This window comes from Staurois parvus, unplaced genomic scaffold, assembly GCF_062004578.1.
Source record: "Staurois parvus isolate SC_StPar_1 unplaced genomic scaffold, SC_StPar_1.0 ptg000018l, whole genome shotgun sequence".
Classification (NCBI taxonomy): Eukaryota; Metazoa; Chordata; class Amphibia; order Anura; family Ranidae; genus Staurois; species Staurois parvus.
In genome coordinates this window covers 9,685,993-9,705,000 of record NW_028317814.1, presented here as the reverse complement: position 1 = coordinate 9,705,000, position 19,008 = coordinate 9,685,993, and the positions used below count along the sequence as shown (strand labels likewise).

Sequence of the window (19,008 nt, the reverse complement as noted above, 5' to 3'; positions counted from 1 at the left end):
TTTGTTCCCCTACGATACTGCTATGCACACTCAGAAAACAGCATATTGTCAGCATTGAGGTCAGTTACCACAGAAGTGAAGGCACACATACTTACCTTAGTTCCAACAGTTTGACAACCGCGAGGTCCCTGGACGGTGTTGGCATCTTTTCCTTGGCTCCTTTGGCTGTTTTGATTGGCTAGCACAGGGTAACGTCACTCCCACGCATGTACAGGAATGCAGTCATCCCTACACGCTGGAAATGTGCTGAAATGTAAACTGATCTGTGTATGCCCAGTTCAGTGTATATTCCACAGAGGATTGTGAGGCAGGTAAGTGTACTTTCTTGCTGAAGAAACCTTGCAGGTCTTCTCTGCAATAAAAAAAAACTTGTCTGTATGCAATTTTTTTTACTTTTTACATTGAGTTCCCCCCTGGACATCAGGGATTTTCTCAACTCTGACTCTAGGGCCTAAAATGATCCTCAAAGTAACTCAAAGCCCAACTGCAGGAATTACAAAAACAACTACCCATACAATGGGAGATGCTCTGGGCCACAGTTGCATGATGATGTCATCAAGTGCAATGCTGGGCCCATAGCCCTGCATTGTATACAAGAACAGCAGTGACCCATCCACAAGCTGGAGCAAGCAGTAATGTAAGTATTAAACATTCTTTTCTTCACCCCCATAGACATAATGAGTTATTAACCCCTTCAATACGAGGAGGAGGGGGGGGGGTTCAGCCACTGTAAATGTAGTTTCTTGTCATTTTTGGAGTTGGGCTTTCAAGTGTTTCTAAAGTAAACCTTTTTTATTTATATTACTACTTTCTACTATTTTTGGACCCATTAGGGAGATTAGTTCTCTGTAATTGTCCCAAGCATCATTGACACCAGAACTGAAAGTGAGGGTGAATTTCAAATTCTGAGTGGTCACCAGAACAGAAATAGAGGAGAAATCTAATAAGGACACTTGTTCCCATGACCACTGTCTAATAAGGAATATCCTCTTGCTTCCTGTGGAGTATATAGGGCAAGAAATGAAGGGAAATCCCTCTAATTAATCACAGATGGCAGCAATAAAATTTAGTGGTTTTAACCCTCCGTTACTTTATTTAAGGTTTCATGCACTAGTGTTTTTTTAGCTCAAAAAATGCTAGAAAAATAAAAAGCTGGATGAAAAAAGTTAGTGTTTTTGTGCCAGCTTGTAGTATAATTTTAGTAGCATTTAGAAGTGTCCAGGTGTGATAGCATTTTATTTAGCATTTTTACAGTATATGTAGAAAAAAAAGCTGTTAGGAGAAATTTAGTAGCTTTTAGTTTTTGCTGGAAAAGCGCTCCCAAAAAATTCTACAACAGCAATATTTTTTTTTTCTGCTCCTAAACGCTCAAGCTTGAAAAATGCTACTAGCCTAAAATAGTGTGCATGGACACATGGGATAACCCTATTTAGCTTCTAGGAGCAAAAAAAATAAAAATGCTGAGAACAGCTTCTAGGTGTTTAAAATACGTTAGTGTGCATGGAGCCTAAAATGGGGGGAAAAAGCTTTGCTTTTAGGTATACTTTAAGCCAAATAAGGGGGAAAAGAAATCTTTCATAGGCAAGCCGTTTATTGATGACATTTATGATAATTGAAGATTCCAGCATAAGAGCTGTTATAACTGGTTCTCTTTAAATGAGAAGATCATGTTAATATATAAAAAGCACCGTTGAATCCAGATGTAGGTTTTATATAGAGGAAAGATAAGTGCCTAAGTCTTTCTTGTTATGAACCTCTTGTAATCTCCTGCTCAGTGGACTGGGAGACTCGACATACACCTTATTCAGCCCGCAGAGCTGAGAGAAATCTTATCAGTAGATTTTCCCATCATGGATTGAGGAGAAGCCCTTGCCTACTGTTGCATTCTGACAGCCTCTGCTCCCACGGCTGTCAGAATACTGGAACAGTGACTGCATCCAATTTGGCTGCAGTCACTGCCTGATTCCTTCAATTTTTAAATCGAAGATTGTCAAGCCGGGTGGTGCCAACAGGGCCAACCCCGGGCTTGAATATCGGCCTTATAAACAGGATTCAGTCGAAAATTTAACTGAGTATGGACAGCAAAAATGTCAGCTTTCTCATCAAGTTAAGTCTCTATTGCTTTGCACGGGGAATTGTAGGATAATATTATCAACCCTGATTCAGATACTTACACTATTATGTATTTTAAAAAAATCACTTTAAATAAATACAAACTGGAATAAATGGTGTTTTTGTTTTGTTTTTTTAAATTTGGCTTTACATTTTGGCCATAAAACTCCATACTTTTGGGTAGCAGGAGTGCACTTCCTTTTACACTCCTGTGACCCAGAATCAGCTGACGGGGCTAAAGCCTGCTGTCAGCTGACATCACAGAGATACCCCAGGCTCTGCAAGGATCCCACCCATATTGTCAGGATCCACCCAGCTGCCTGATTGACAGCTGGCTCCAGCCCTCAGTGCAGGGCTAAGAGCCGGAGCCAACTGCTCCCCCCCCCCCCCCCCCTGCTCTATGCTCCAGTAAGTGATGGAGGGGCAGGGCAGAGATTGGAGACTGACTGCCACAGCTCTCAGCAGACTGAGAACTGAGTAATCGGCAGTTATGTGATCACTCAGTTCTTCTTAGAGTCGGGGTGGAGCAGCAGCATCACACCAATGCTGCAGCAGGGAAGTGAGTATGTATGTTTCTTTCAATTCCTATCCCTTTAAATCTGCTCTAGAAGAAGAAATCATTCTCCTTTACAATCACTGACCCCAAATATGTTATTTTTGCTTGATGCTTGTAAATATTAAAAAAAAAATTCTATTGTAGTAGCAAAATGTAATGTACAATGTAAAGTAATTTTATCAGGGACCAAACATGCAGTTTATATCAGTTATATACAATTTATTTTGTAGTTTTATATTTAAAATCTGTATGCCAGATGTGTGCCTTCATTTTTCAGAAGTATTGTAAAGTTATAACTTTAGGAATATTTAGTTATAGAAGAGTTATTTAATAGCACAGTGCAACAAAAACAAGTATTATTTTAAAGAAACTATAATTCAACAGATTGTAATATTAGGCCTCGTTCACATGGGGCGTACAAAACCATACGTCTGTGGAGGGCCATGTTTACCCACACAGGGATGCGCTGGTGTTCCGTGCATCCAGTCCCATCGAGGACTATTAGGACACAGCCACTGATCCCAATGTGACATCCATGCGGGTGTGGGCCAAACGCATCCCCACAGTTACTCGACATATATCTGAAATATCAGTTTAGTTTGAACTGATTCTTTTAAGTATGGTTATCACAAGGGCACTGGAAAATGAATGATGTTATGGCTTCTGTTTGTGCAAAAGTATTTAGTGGCAGCTTCAGAACTGCTACACATTCCTTTGCAAACTACAATGCCAAGCACTATAGCCAGTTCATGAAAGTATTGTGCTGGTTGTTACATTCCAAAGAGAGATGAAATGCTGCCAGACCTATATAAGCTAATGAAATATTTATGTATATAAAATATATTTGTAAGAAATGCATACATAAAATATATTGAAATAAAATATATTAAGTCTAAAGGAGTTGTATTTTCTTTTTCCATTGGCTCTTGAAAAGTACATGTAGAAATTACTCCATTTAATGTTTTCCTTCTGTCTAGTGTCATGGTTTGCATATATGCATTTGACATGTTTTTTTCTATTACCTCTTTGTAGAAAATTCAAAGCATGGTTCCCTCCTAATGGGAGACTGTCAACGTAAAGATAGGAGCTGTCATTCATTTTTTTTTTTTTTTTAAAGGTTGTTTTATTCAAGTTATATTCATTGCAGTAGCAAAAAAAAAAAAAAAAATCTGTTTTAATCCGTGGTATCTGTATCATGAGTTTGTGTCCTGCAGTGACTACCTGCATTATGAGATTTGCAGACTCACTGCCGAAAATCAAAGGCTGTTGGTTTTGAAATGATTGATTTTGGATCTGGAGTTAAAGAAGCATTTGGGTTGTTTGTATTTACAGTATGGTAAGTAGATTGGCCCCTGCAATGAACAGGCTCTGCATGGTTTTCTCATTGGAAGCTGAAGGATAGGAGCCACTGTATGCAGAGGGGCAGTGAGTGCTGTACATTTGAATACAGAACATCTTAGCACCTAGAAATGCAACAGGTAATGTTGGGCTGAGTGAACGGCTTCCTGATGGTGTTTGCATAGTCCTGGTCATCACTTAAAGGGTAACTCCACTTACCGGTAGTTGCAGTGGATGTCAATCACCGGGTCTCGGCCGGCACTTGGTGATCACTGCTAAAGCTGAGGGAAAAGATCTGTGTGTACACAACATCGATCTCTCTCCATGCTGCTTTCTCTTTTTCTGCACAGCAGAGAGATACAAAGCATCGTGTCTCCTTGGTAAACCCGCGCACAGTGTAAGCACAACACAGTTAACCCTTTGATCGCCCCATATGTTAACCCCTTCCTGACCAGTGTCATTAGTACGTCAGTGCTTTTTATTAGCACTGATCACTGTATTAGTGTCAGTGGTTGTTAGTTTCCACCTAGTGTCAGAATGCCCCCCGCAGTTACTATAAGTCGCTGATTGCCGCCATTACTAGAATAAACTAAATAATTCCAGTTTATATGCCGCCATTTGTAGATGCTTTCACGTAAACCTTTTAATTACATTAGGATTTTTTTTTCTTTTACAAAGACATGTAGCAGAGTACATTTTGGCCTACGTTTATGAAGAAATGTTTTTTTTTTTAAAATATATATTGGATAGGTTTTATAGCAAAGTCAAAAACATTTTTTTTTTCATAATTGGTCTTTTTTTTGTTTATAGCACAAAAAATTAAAAGGTAGAGATGATCAAATACCACAGACAGCTTTATTTGTGGGGAAAAAAATGACAAATTTCATTTATATACAGCGTTGCATGACCGTGCAATGCCATATCGCAAAAAATTGCCTGGTCAGGTAGGGGGGTAAATCCTCTGGAGGGTGTGTGGTTAAAAAGTAACTTTCCTTTTCAATCTGCAGCGTGGTAATTTTCTCTAAAAGGTAATGCAATATGGCTACCTGGAAGGGATTATGTTGCTAGGGGTGTTCTGTACGCATTCCGTGTACAGAACACCCCTAGCAACAGAACTTCTTGCTTGTGTGATTTGCTCACTCATTCTCCCAGAAATCTGTGCTTAGATATGTCAGATGTTAGGCATGCCCTACCAGAAAAATGTCAGTTTTGGTGGAATACCCCCAATAGGGAATCACATCTAAAGGGAAGCAGACCCTGTAATTTTCCTCATTAGAGCCCTGCAAGTGCAGCAGCTGATTATTTTATGAAACTACTCCCATTACATTCACTTTCCCCATGGGCACAAACAACTTTCTTCAGATGAACAAAAGGTAGAAATCTGCCACAGGGTTTGTTAAAATCTTTGCAATGTACTGTACATAGATCACCCAGAGGGGAGTGTTGTTTTCTGCAAGTAGCTATGCAGGGCATAGGCCCTACAAGGCAAGTGACCACTGAACACCAATGATGGGGCTCCAAATACTGAGTCAGGGGCATTTATTACTCCCACTTCCCCTGACCACAGGCGTATCTATTGCTCCCATTAATGCAGAAACATTTTTATACACCTACTGGCCCCAGTCCAGTACGCAGTCTGTCAGGCAGTGAACGAACCCAAAAGTTTTCAGACCCCTGACATAGGGAGTTACTGACCAGGTACAAGTTTTAAATGGGGGGCTTTTCTATATAATTTCGGACTTGATGGCTGGATGCTTTCCAATTACAGCAACTCTCAAGAGTACAATCAGGTCCATAAATATTGGGACATCGACGCAATTCTAACATTTTTGGCTCTATACACCACCACAATGGATTTGAAATAAAACGAACGGTGTAGGAATTACAACAGTTTGCATATATGCCTCCCACTTGTTAAGGGACCAAAAGTAATGGGACAGAATAATCATAAATCAAACTTTCACTTTTTAATACTTGGTTGCAAATCCTTTGCAGTCAATTACAGCCTGAAGTCTGGAACGCGTAGACATCACCAGACGCTGGGTTTCATCCCTGGTGATGCTCTGCCAGGCCTCCTACTGCAACTGTCTTCAGTTCCTGCTTGTTCTTGGGGCATTTTCCCTTCAGTTTTGTCTTCAGCAAGTGAAATGCATGCTCAATCGGATTCAGGTCAGGTGATTGACTTGGCCATTGCATAACATTCCACTTCTTTCCCTTAAAAAACTCTTTGGTTGCTTTTGCAGTATGCTTTGGGTCATTGTCCATCTGCACTGTGAAGCGGCGTCCAATGAGTTCTGAAGCATTTGGCTGAATATGAGCAGATAATATTCCCGAAACACTTCAGAATTCATCTTGCTGCTTTTGTCAGCAGTCACATCAATAAATACAAGAGAACCAGTTCCATTGGCAGCCATACATGCCCACGCCATGACACTACCACCACCATGCTTCACTGATGAGGTGGTATGCTTAGGATCATGAGCAGTTCCTTTCCTTCTCCATACTCTTCTCTTCCCATCACTCTGGTAGAAGTTGATCTTGGTCTCATCTGTCCATAGGATGTTGTTCCAGAACTGTGAAGGCTTTTTTAGATGTCGTTTGGCAAACTCTAATCTGGCCTTCCTGTTTTTGAGTCTCACCAATGGTTTACATCTTGTGGTGAACCCTCTGTATTCACTCTGGTGAAGTCTTCTCTTGATTGTTGACTTTGACACACATACACCTGCCTCCTGGAGAGTGTTCTTGATCTGGCCAACTGTTGTGAAGGGTGTTTTCTTCACCAGGGAAAGAATTCTTCGGTCATCCACCACAGTTGTTTTCCGTGGTCTTCCGGGTCTTTTGGTGTTGCTGAGCTCACCGGTGCGTTCCTTCTTTTTAAGAATGTTCCAAACAGTTGTTTTGGCCACGCCTAATGTTTTTGCTATCTCTCTGATGGGTTTGTTTTGTTTTTTCAGCCTAATGATGGTTTGCGTCACTGATAGTGACCGCTCTTTGGATCTCATCTTGAGAGTTGACAGCAACAGATTCCAAATGCAAATAGCACACTTGAAATTAACTCTGGACCTTTTATCTGCTCATTGTAATTGGGATAATGAGGGAATAACACACACCTGGCCATGGAACAGCTGAGAAGCCAATTGTCCCATTACTTTTGGACTTTTACCTTAACAAGTGGGAGGTACATATGCAAACTGTTGTAATTCCTACACCGTTCATCTGATTTGGATGTAAATACCCTCAAATTAAAGCTGACAGTCTGCAGTTAAAGCACATCTTGTTCGTTTCATTTCAAATCCATTGTGGTGGTGTATAGAACCAAAAAATGTTAGACTTGTATCAATGTCCCAATATTTATGGACCTGACTGTATATTTTAAAATTAATATATAAATTGCCTATGCAGGACAAAAGCAAAATGTTCATACTTAACATTCACATGTATCATATGGGAGGGGGGCGCGGGCGGGCGACACCAGATATAGACGTCTGGATCATCAAATTGTACAGGTTTACCTCCAGGTATAAGGATTTTCTAGCAGAAGCAGTGTTGGTCCCATGGGATTAGTATCTCAAGGACCAGTTTACCACCTTGTCTAACAATTGCTAGCTTTAACAGCATGGTTACTGAAGTGTAGGTTCTGAGACACAGAGGTTTATCTAAATCTGTGATTTCCTTGATGCGAAAAGATAGAAAGTCTACTTCTTGCAAGGTCCATTATCGTATTTGAAGGCATATTTCACTTGGTGTGAGGCTTTCACCCTAGAAGATTCTCTGTAGGACAAATCCTTGCCCTCTTACAGATGGGTAGGCATCAACATTTTGCCATCAGCTGCATTACGGGTCAGGTCTCTGCGTTTTCAATCCTATTCTCTAGGCTGCTGGCTTCCTAACTTTGTGCAGGGTGTATCTCTGAGATGTGCTTTTTGAACCCAATGGATGTTATCCCTTTCCACTCATGGGGTTGAGTTTCTATTTGCCATCAGCTCTGCAAAGTGAAGGTCTGAGCTGGGGCCCTTATCCTGTAGAACGCTTTCTGGCCTTACACAAGAGCAAGGTGGTGTAGAAACCTAGACCATCCTTCCTACCTAAAGATGTTTCTACCTTTCACTTCAATCAGGCCATCATTCTCCTGACTTTGGTTCTAGATGATTAGTATGCCCTCCATTGCCAGAAAGTAATTTATCTCTATCATTCCTGTTGGTCCATTAAGGGTGAACCACCTTCTCGTTTCAACATTTCTCATTAGTTCAGATTGACCAAGTTTATTTTGTTACCCTTTTCTGTCAAGGCACACTCCACTTGATCTTTAAGTGCCTCTTTAACCAGCTTAAAGTTTCTCAGATTTCAAAAGCTGACTTCTGCTCTTCAATACCTACACTCTCAGAGGCTTACTAGGTGGATGTTCAAGCCTCATATGTCACTTCCTGACATCATTGCTTACTACTTGTGAAATCTGTGAACGATCACAGAGGTCACATGGTACAAGGCTATTCACAACAGCCTTGTACCATGTGACAAACTGTGATCTCTCACAGTATTTCTCAATGGCTGCAAGAATACAGCCAGAGACAAGGAGGAATGATTGCTTTTATAGGTGTAAAAGGAATCAGTGTAAAAAGAGAAAAAAAAAATCAACCCCCACAAGTAGTACAGTGTCACTATGTTGACACTGTACTGCTAGGGTGACATTGTTAAAAAAACCCAAACAAATCATAATATAAAAATGTAAAGAAATTATAACTTTTGGTTATAAACTAATTTGTTTTTTTATTTACTAAAAATATAGCTGAATACATTTTGGCCAAAGATTTATGAAGAAAGATTGTTTATTTGAAAAATTGTATAAGAAAAACACTTTTTCAAAATTGGACATTTTCATTTATATAGCAAAAAAAATAAAAATCCCAGTGGTGAATAAATACCACCAAAATAAAGTTTTATCTGTCTCAAAAAAATGCTAAACAATTCATACGGGTACAGTTTTGCATGACCGCGCAATTGTCATTCAAAGAGTGATAGCACTGAAAGTTGAAAATTGGCCTGGACAGGAAGGGGGTGAAAGTGTCCGGACTTGAAGTGGTTAAAGGACAACTGTCATAAGAGCAATCAGTTGCCCTTGCTGTCAGCATGGTCATTTGGTTCTAACACTACCTAGGTTAGGTTCACACCTATGCAGTCTGTGTTTTATCCGTTTCTACAGTGCGTTTTTTCCACATTTTGCTTTTTTTTTTCCTCCTCCTTGCTGATTGACAGATTTTAAAAAAACACTGCAAAACCTCACTCCATGCTTTTCTGCAGCATTTCCATTATAGTCTATAGAACCACAAAGGCAACTTTTTGCATTTAGAAAAAGTCCCTGACCCTTTCCAAAAAAACGCAGAGATGTGAACGTGTCCCACAAGAAATCATGTTAAATGGACTGTAGTGCGTTGCTGCGGAAACCGCTTAGGTGTGAACCTAGGGTAAGTTAGTATGTAGATCAGGCCAACTTCTCTTTCTGCAGTATAAAAGCCAAAGAGCTTAGAAAATAACATTTCAGCAGATGGTCCGTTAGTGCAGCTAGCATATTTCTGTTAAGACACTTAACACTTCGCCTTAAAGGGAAGGTTAACCACCAGGTAAGCTTGCTATACATTTCCCAATGTAGATGCAGCTATAATCTAGCACAGGGTTCAATTTATAAATATAGTATATTTATATAATCAGGACAACAGACCTCTAGATTTATAGAAAATATAACTGTCAGGTTTTAATTAGGTTTCTGCTTTCGGCAACAATGGAGAACTTTGTGGAAGGTTGTTTTGCACCAGGTCTTTTAGGATTGGTCACTGTAAATATAAGTACGGGCATGTGCTGTCCCCTAGTTTCTAGCCATAAATGCCTCTCCTTGCATGCACAACTTTAAAGCCATAAAAAATGCATATAAAATGACAAAGGCAGACACATTATTTGGTAACACGCAGTGACAAGTAAGAAAAAATATAAACCGTTTGGTGGAGGAAAGAAAGTTGCCTTACAGGAGGATTATCTCCACATCTCAAATTTGATCAGTAATCAAAAACCAAGGTCAAACTCCATCATTAATAATGATAAAAAAAAAAAGAATATAATATTAACAAATAAAACATATGTACATCACTACACCTACAAAAAGAACCAAACTAATAGTGCAATGACCAGTCTACGGAAACGGTGGTTTGTATTTCTCTTCATATATCTTCCACTTGTTGTATGGTGTAGTTTAGGATTTTGTCATGACCCTCAAACTTGAAGTATCCTTGAAATTTCTTCTTCTGTAGCAAAAGGGGCAACCAAATGATATCATCTGGCCACATACTGTCAAAGGGGATCTTCTCCAGAGGAAACCACTGAGGCCGCATTTCTGTGAATCAACCAAAAGAACTAATAATCACGTCTATTACACAATCCTGATGATAGGAAAAAGCAGTACTACAAATTAAAGCAAGCCCATGAAGAAGAAGAAAAAAAAAAATCAAACAAATCAAAGTAAAGACACCCTGTCAGTGTTTGTTACATTTTGTGTATTTATTTAGTCATTCTATCATCATCTTCAACAGTGGTGGTCAACTTACCTGATATAGGGGACATCAAGTGGGGTCCCTGACATCAAAAGGGTCATACATATTTAATAAACGTAATATTATAAAAAGCTGTGATACACTGAAGACGTGCAACAGGAGATTGTCAGAGGCTGCAGACACATTACATGAGACTGCTTAAAGCAGAACTTCTCCCAAAAGGGGAAGTTATGCTTTTCTTCCTCCTCCCCCACCCTCCTTCTCCCATGTTTGGTGTCTTTTGGAGGAAGGGGGGGGGGGGGTAAGAGTGGGTGCCTGATTTTGATGGGCTCCACCCGTCTAGGCAAATGGAGAAGTTCCCCCCCTTCCCCCGCAGCCTCTTGGGACATGTCAGATGATCCAGAAACAATTACGGAGCACAGCGTGGCTCGTGCATGCCCAGCTGGCTGTGAAGCCGCAAGGAGTCACAGTCGGCTGCCCACAGTTAAGATACCGGCGCCTGGACCTGAAGACAGGACGGAAAGCTGGGTCAGGGGAGTCCATTCCTGGATCCTGGGATAGGTAAGTGTGTGTGTGGGTTTTTGTTTTTTTTTTTTTTTTAAAGTCAACAGCTACAGTATTTGTAGCTGCTGGCTTTTACATTTTTGTTTACAGGATGAAGACCCTCTTGAAGTTCACTGCTACTACAGCCCCTTAACAAATCAATTCTTCATGATCTGTGCTAGCCACACCCCCCTTATTTACTTGTGCTACATTTGATATTTCTCTCTGCACTAAAAAAAAAAAAAAAGTACAAAAATATAAAAATAGGGAAAATGGGATGGATACCACAGGAAAAAGGATAGCATGACAGTAACACACCAAAACATTTGAAGATTTTTTTTTTTTTTTGCATTACTGAGTTCCCAATGGAACAAGTCCCATCTCCCTAGGTGCCCTGTAACACTAGCTATAACGTTGGGCAGGATGCTCCAACCCCAAGGCCTTCCCTGTGCCGATGTTTGTGTTGGGCAAGTGCTAAGAGCCAGAGACAGGCTTTACAAAGCACAGCAGCCATCTACATGCTAGCTGAAGTGTAAGGCGACATTGCAACTAATTCTACAGGCCATTAAGGGGGAAAGAACAAACTACTTATTTTACATGTACTTTGTCCCATTGGAAATTCAAAAAATTTAGTTATTTACCTATCAAGAGCAAGTCTAAAGGATTTTTTTTTCTTTTCCTGACTTGAGTAAGCACAAAACATTGCATTAAACTACTACATTCCAAAATCAGCCACAGCTGATCCCATTGTAAGCACTCCAGGTACTGAGAAAGTCACACTGATCTAAATCCAAAAACAAAATACAGTATATTGCAGCTTACCAGTCTTTAGCTGTGGTGGCTGTATTAGTTTTCTGGATTTTTTTTCTTTTTTATTACCTGGTGTTCCTGCACACTTCCTATTCTAGGGTGACAACACTCACTCACCATGCTATATTTAGTGAAGTGCAGCATCATCACTCTAGGCTGTTCTCCTGGTTTGAACTACAAAACACCCACACCCCCTTCATCCCCATTACATAGAAAGGAGATATTATTTAGTTCATAGAAGATAACTGGGACAGATGAGAACATTATAGGAGATTTCAGTTCTGTACAGAAAAGAATGACAAGGACATTGGAAATCTGGAAGAAGCAACAGGTAATTTTCTATACCTGCAGAAAATGTACTTACATCGAAAAAAGGAAAACTAAAGAAGGCTGAGACATACTGGCTGAAAAAAATCAGATGATTCAACAGAAGCTGGCCAATATTCGGCCAGCATGTACAGTAGCCTGTCCAGCTTGTCTAATGGGCATGCTGGAAAACCAATAGCTGACCGGCAACTGATCAGTGCTCACAGCCAATGGCTGCGAGTGCTGATCAGTGTGTGTCCCCCCCATCAGAACACAACAGCTCACCATGGGAGATCGCTGTACTATCAACACTTGTGATCACTTGTGTTAATACAGCAATCTGTCTTTTTTTTTTTCCAACCATTAGGACTGGTACGATGCAATATCAATTTTTTTTAACTTAAGTACTTTCACTCAGGGTTGCTCAGCCTTTTGAAGAGCGGGGGCCATTTAGGTGATTTGGTAATTGGTCACAGGCCACAATGAAATTATATGGTTCAGAAGTTCAAGTTTTTATTTTGAATAGCATAATGAACATTTTTCTCCTGCATCCGCTGAATGCCAGCAGGAGGGAGGAGGAGAAGAACGATTTCTGCAGTTTCAGGAGGAAAATGGAGAGGATCGGTTCTTGTTCATGCCGCCCTTCAGTGTAAAACAGAACATGACAGGAAGGCCACACAGGCCCCCTGGAGCATGGGATGGAGTTGCCACTGCGACCCCTGGTGCTACACCAATGGTTGGGGTGTGTGGTAAAAACATCTCAACTATGGAGTTTTACTGCCCCCAAACCGCAAATGTAAATCAACTTTTACGGTCCTAAGCCCCCTATAAGGCTGCTTTTACATTGATGCACTGCAGGTTATTATTATTATTACATCAAGTTTATATAGCACCAAAGGGTTTGCTCAGCGCTGATCCACTTTGCCAGAGACTTCTTTTATATGTTGCGGGTGTGGCACATTTTTGAAATTGTACCAAAACTCCTGCATTCAGTTTGAGGTCAAAGGCCACATCAGAGGGCTCCTAGGGCCACATTAGGTCTAGTTTACATAGGAAAAAAAAAAAAAAATTAGGAAAGTAGTTGCTGTACCTTCACTTTCAACTGGTTCTCCTTGAAAAGAATCTGCTCGGAACACGTGGACATCCAAAATCTCAGTGTTGCCTACAAATTCAAATTTTATCTCACCGATTTTCTGTAGTGTGTCAACAGTTAGACCGCTTTCTTCCCAGAGTTCCCTAAATGAAGAAAGTATATGTTCAGATTTGGGAAGTGAGGGGTAGGAATAACAGAGAGGTAAATGTTTCCCCATGTTAAATACCACCGACAGCATAATACACGTCTTGTAGTTGTATTCAAAAGTTCATAATTAGTCATGTTCCCAGCTGAACAGAATATGCCTTTTAACCAGTCTAAGTGTATTAAAAAAAAATAATAAAAATAGTGGAAAAAAACATGAAAATTATGTCACTTATACCACCTAATTTTATGTCATGATATGGGAGTAGAGTGTTAAAGCGATATTAAAGGTTCTGCTTTTTTTCTTTTTTTTTTTTCAATATAAACAAACACATAACTACCTGCTCTATGCAGTGGTTTTGCACACAGCAGCCCCAATGCTCTTCTTCTCAGGTCCCCCACCGGCGCTCTGGGTTCCTCCCCCTCAACCAGTTCCCCCAATAGCAAGTTACTTGCTATGGGGAAAACAGTGCATGCTTGCTCCCGAGCCCTGCTCTATGCGTCTGTAAGACACAAATAGTTGTGGCTTGGCCTGGCCCCCACTCACCTATTATTGGCTCACTGGCTGTGGCTCCTGTGCACATCGCCAGACCGAGATGGGGCTCAGATGAGTATTGGGGGGGGGGGGGGGGTAGCAGCACATAGAATGCATGAAGGTAAAAAACTTTCAGCCTTTACAACCACTTCAAGCTCTTTTAGCCTAGGAAGGTCTGCTCACACTACCTAAACAGAAAAAATAAATCATGACAAGGATTGGCATGAATTGGAATATAAAGTAGAACTGAAGCAAACACTTTTTTTCATTTTATGTGGAGTGAGTTAAGGTTATAACCCCAGAAATAGTGTCCCCATTGGAAGATTTCCCCTCTAATCCTGTTCTAGACCCACTCAAAATGGGGGATTTTCTTTCATTTCAGTGGTAATGGTAACCAGGACAAATAGAGATGGCGAATCTTCCCAAAGGGGACAAAGACAGCCATAAAACTCGGCAGGTGTTCTAATCCCTCTACACGCTATCTAAAAAACTTTAAAGGGTTAGTTAACCTGTAAAAAAAAAAAAAAAAAAAAAAATTGTGAAGCGGCTTTCTCTCCTCTCTAGACCGTACTGTCATCCCTGCACTAGGAAGAGAAAGCCGCAGGGATTTCAAATCCCCAGCTTTTCCTTCTGTGATAGCATGGGTTTGGTGCAGGAAGGTTTCACTCCAGTGCGAGCTCAGGCTACCCGATTTTGACAGCTTCCTGTTCCCACTTCTGCTGCGACCGCCTAGGCCAGTGATGGCGAACCTATGGCACGCGTGCCAGAGCTGGCACGCAGAGCCATCTCAGTGGGCACGCCAGGAAGATGAGTGCACACGGACCACGCACACTGACCGGCCATCCAGATCTCGTCCACACTGGAACCCCATCAAACTACATCTCCCACATGTCTCTGGGGCCAGGGTGGGTGTGAACGAGAGGAAACGGCTCCTATGTGGATCTGGCACCAGGAGTGATGTAGCCGGGGATGGGCGTGGAAGAGAGGAAGAGGCTCCCACACTGCTCCGGGGCCAGGGGCGATGTGTTCAGCGTGGATGGGAATGAGCTGCTGGGTTGGAAGCCACACTGACACTGCCAGAGGTGAGATTAACTGCTTGCCAACCATGCTATAGCCAAAAGATGGCTACAGCGTGGTTGTCTAGTTCTGGGAGGGCGTCCCAGAACGCAAACCCAGTGGCACACAACCTGCGCTGCCGGAGATCGCTGTGTCCTACAGATACAGCTGATCACGTAATAAGGTAAAAGGCCAATCACAGCAGGCTTTTACCACGTGATCAACTGTATCCAATGACACAGCTGATCACAATGTAAATACAGTTGCTGGTTATCGGCTGCACGCTGTCACAGATTGAAGAAAGTACTGCAGATAAGCGGCAAATGTGACAGGGGAAATCTGCACTAATAATCAGGGAATTGATTATCAGTGCCGTTCAGCAGTGCCCAGCAATGCCACCCAGCAGTGCCACCCGTCAATGATGCCCAGCAGTGCCGCTGATCAGTGCTGTCAGTGCCTCCAGTTGGTGCTATCAGTCAGTGCCGCTTATCAGTGCCCATCATTGCTGCATATCAGTGCATCATCAGTGCCTCCTCATCAATGCCCACCAGTGCCGCCTCATCAGTGCTACCTATCTGTGCAGCCTCATCAATGCCCATCAGTGCTGCCTATCAGTGCAGCCTCACCAACGCACATCAAAGAAGAAATATTACCGGTTTGCAAAATTTTATAATAGAAGCAAAGAAAACCTTTTATGTTTTTAATTTTTTGCTCTTTTTTCATTTATAGTGCAAAAAATAAAACACCCAGTGGTGCTTAAATACCACCAAAAAAGCTCTATTTGTGTGAAAAAATTAGTGTTGCATGACCGCACAATTGTCATTGTCAAGTGCAACAGCACTGAAAGCTAAAAATTGGTCTGGGCAGGAAGGGGGTAGAAGTGCCCGGTAGGCAAGTGGTTAATTGCAGTGTTGGCACTTTGAAATAAAAAAAGTTGGTTTTGTGTTGCAGTTTTGGGCACTCGGGCTCAAAAAGGTTCGCCATCACTGGCCTAGGCGATCAGAAGCAGAAGCTGTCTCCCCCCCCTTCCCGTAGTCTTCTGGAACACGTGACAGGTCCCAGAAGACTACAGGACCATTTACAAGACGCATCGCTACTTGTGCATGAGCAGTGGGCACCCAACTGTGAAGCCACAAGCCCTCATAGCTTACCCATATACCTGGATTGATGACATCTGGTGGCCAAACCTGCAGATGACATCCTCCTAATACTACAAGTCCAGAGCACCAGGAGCGGGTCTTAATTGCTCCATGCGCATTGGTTGCGCTATCTGGTTAGTGCATTATTTGTACAAATCACGAGATCACAAGAGTCACGAATTTCTCTGAACATGAATTATTGGGACAATTGCACCTATCACTTTATCGCACCATGCAATATGGACTGAATTTGTCATGCAGTTATGCTGTTCATGTTCTGTTTTTTATGCTTGTTCATATTTAATTTCAAAAGCGCTGCATATTTATTTTTCATGTTTCTATCTGGGTCCCAAGGTTACCTTTTATGCTAGCTGCTTCACTTATGTACTCCCAGCGCTCTATTACCTACTTATACAAGTGGTTAATTGCAGTGTTGGCACTTTGAAATAAAAAAAGTTGGTTTTGTGTTGCAGTTTTGGGCACTCGGGCTCAAAAAGGTTCGCCATCACTGGCCTAGGCGATCAGAAGCAGAAGCTGTCTCCCCCCCCTTCCCGTAGTCTTCTGGAACACGTGACAGGTCCCAGAAGACTACAGGACCATTTACAAGACGCATCGCTACTTGTGCATGAGCAGTGGGCACCCAACTGTGAAGCCACAAGCCCTCATAGCTGGGTGCCCACTCTTAAGATGCCAGCTGGTGAAACAGACTGCCTGAGTACACCGCTAGATCATAAGACAGGTGAGCGTCTGTTTTTTTTGGTTTTTTAAAGTCAGCAGCTACAGTTTTTGTAGCTGCTGACTTATTTTTTTTGACTGGAGCTCCGCTGTAAATGAACAAGCTAAAGACAGATGCTGATTGGTTGTCATGACAATTCAGGTTCTGTCTGCTTCCATTCTGATAAATTCCCCCCCCCACAAGCCTTAGCAGGAGATTCGCTCATCCATGCTGTGTAGTGTGGATGGAGGAATCTGTTCAATTATCAGTTTATATCGAGTTTGTCTTAGTTTCCTGATGCAAGGTTACAATTCTTATTCACCTTTTTGCAGCTTGTTCAATTGTCTCTCCAGCCTGCAATTTGCCACCAAACCCATTCCATCGGCCAGCACCAAAACCACGTTTCTTCATGCCCAACAGTATTCTTGGGGGCTGGACAACGAGGACAAGTGTGAGCAGTTTTGATGTGAACATTGTCTCTAAGAAATTAAAGAAACAGGTTTATTTGGTGACAACGTTGCTTCAAAAAAAAAAAAAAAAAATAATAGTAATAAACTTTTTTCTAATACATTCTTCAGCCAAGGTTACTTTGTGTGCACAGTTCTAGGACTAATGTCTTAAATGACATTGTTGGGAGTAGAAAAGATCCTGGTGTCAGCTGGGGAAAAAAAAAAAAGGACCCATTGTTGTCAGTGCAAGGAATAGTGCCCCTTCCAAACTTTCTGAAAGAGCTAGACTGTGGCTATTTGGCAGTAGAAAAGATCCTGATGTCAGTGGGTGGAACAGTGCCCCATTGCTGGGGTCAGGGGGGTGGTGGGACAATGCTCTCTCGCTGGGGTTGGTTTGAGGTGGAACACTGCCCTGTAGCTATGGCTGGGTGTTTGAGGTGGAACAGTGCCCACTGCTGGGGTCTGGGGGGCATGGGTGGGTGTACGGAACAGTGTCCCATCACAGAGGTCGGGGGGGGGTAGAACAGTGACCCGTCACTGAAGTCGGGGAGGGGGGAGAACAGCGCCCCGCCGCTGGGGTCGCGGGGGTGGAACAGTGCCCCGCCGCTGGGGTTAGCAGGTGGAATAATGCCCCATCCTTGGTGTCATTTAGGGGGGGGGGATTATTCCTCATTGTTGGGGTCATTAAGTAAAATAAGTCAGTTTGTGAAACAGTGCCCCATCGCTGGGGTAACGGGGGTGGTGGGACAATGCTCTCTCGCTGGGGTTGGTTTGAGGTGGAACAGTGCCCCGTCACCGGGGCTGGGTGTTTAGGATGGAACAGTGCCCCGTCACTGGGGTCGGGGTGTATGGAACACTGCCCCGTCGCTGAGATCATATGGGGGGGGGTGCAACAGTGCCCCATTGCTGGGGTCAGGGAGGCGTGTGTGCATGGAACAGTGCCCCGTCGCTGAGATCATGGGGGGGGGGGGGGGGGTGCAACAGTGCCCCATTGCTGGGGTCAGGGAGGAGTGTGTGCATGGAACAGTGCCCCGTCGCTGAGATCATGAGGGGGGGAGGGGTGCAACAGTGCCCCATTGCTGGGGTCAGGGAGGAGTGTGTGCATGGAACAGTGCCCCGTCGCTGAGATCGTGGGGGGGGGGGGGGGTGCAACAGTGCCCCATTGCTGGGGTCGGGGCTTGGGTGTATGGAACAGTGCCCCATCACAGAGGTCGGGGGGTGGGGTGGAACAGTGCCCCATCACTGAAATCGGAGGCGGGGGGGGGGGGCGGTCAGTAGAACAGTGCCCCACCACTGGGGTCGCAGGGGTGGACCAGAGCCATGCTGCTGGGGTCGCTGGAGTCAGCAGGTGGAATAATGCCCCATCCTTGGTGTAGGGGGGGGGGGAAAATTATACCTCATTATTGGGGTCATTAAGTAAGATAGAGCCCCAAGGGCCAGACAAGTGCAAGCAAAGGGCCACATTATGGAGACCATTGCTCTAAAGAATACAAACATTGTGTACATGAAGCCAAGACCATCCTCCACCACCTGCCTGCACCAATAATAACACCTCACACATTACCTGCTCCAGCCTCGGCTCCGATCCCCATGTACAGAGCACACACGTGGATTCCACCCGCGGGAAACAGCAAGTCGGCCTCACGTGATCTGCCAGGTTGTTACCACCGGCA

General features: G+C 42.9%; 1 protein-coding gene across 1 annotated transcript; it reads right to left on the bottom strand.

Annotated features, from left to right (window-relative positions):
- Positions 1 to 8,814: 8,814 nt before the first annotated feature.
- NUDT1 (nudix hydrolase 1) lies at positions 8,815 to 18,986 on the bottom strand. Its single transcript, XM_089682433.1, has 4 exons — positions 18,900 to 18,986; positions 17,209 to 17,365; positions 13,295 to 13,440; positions 8,815 to 10,388 (listed from the first exon to the last, which is right to left on the bottom strand). The coding sequence occupies exons 1-4, from the start codon at positions 18,925 to 18,927 to the stop codon at positions 10,216 to 10,218; spliced, it is 504 nt and encodes a 167-aa protein (XP_089538559.1). The 5' UTR covers positions 18,928 to 18,986; the 3' UTR covers positions 8,815 to 10,215.
- Positions 18,987 to 19,008: the final 22 nt, after the last annotated feature.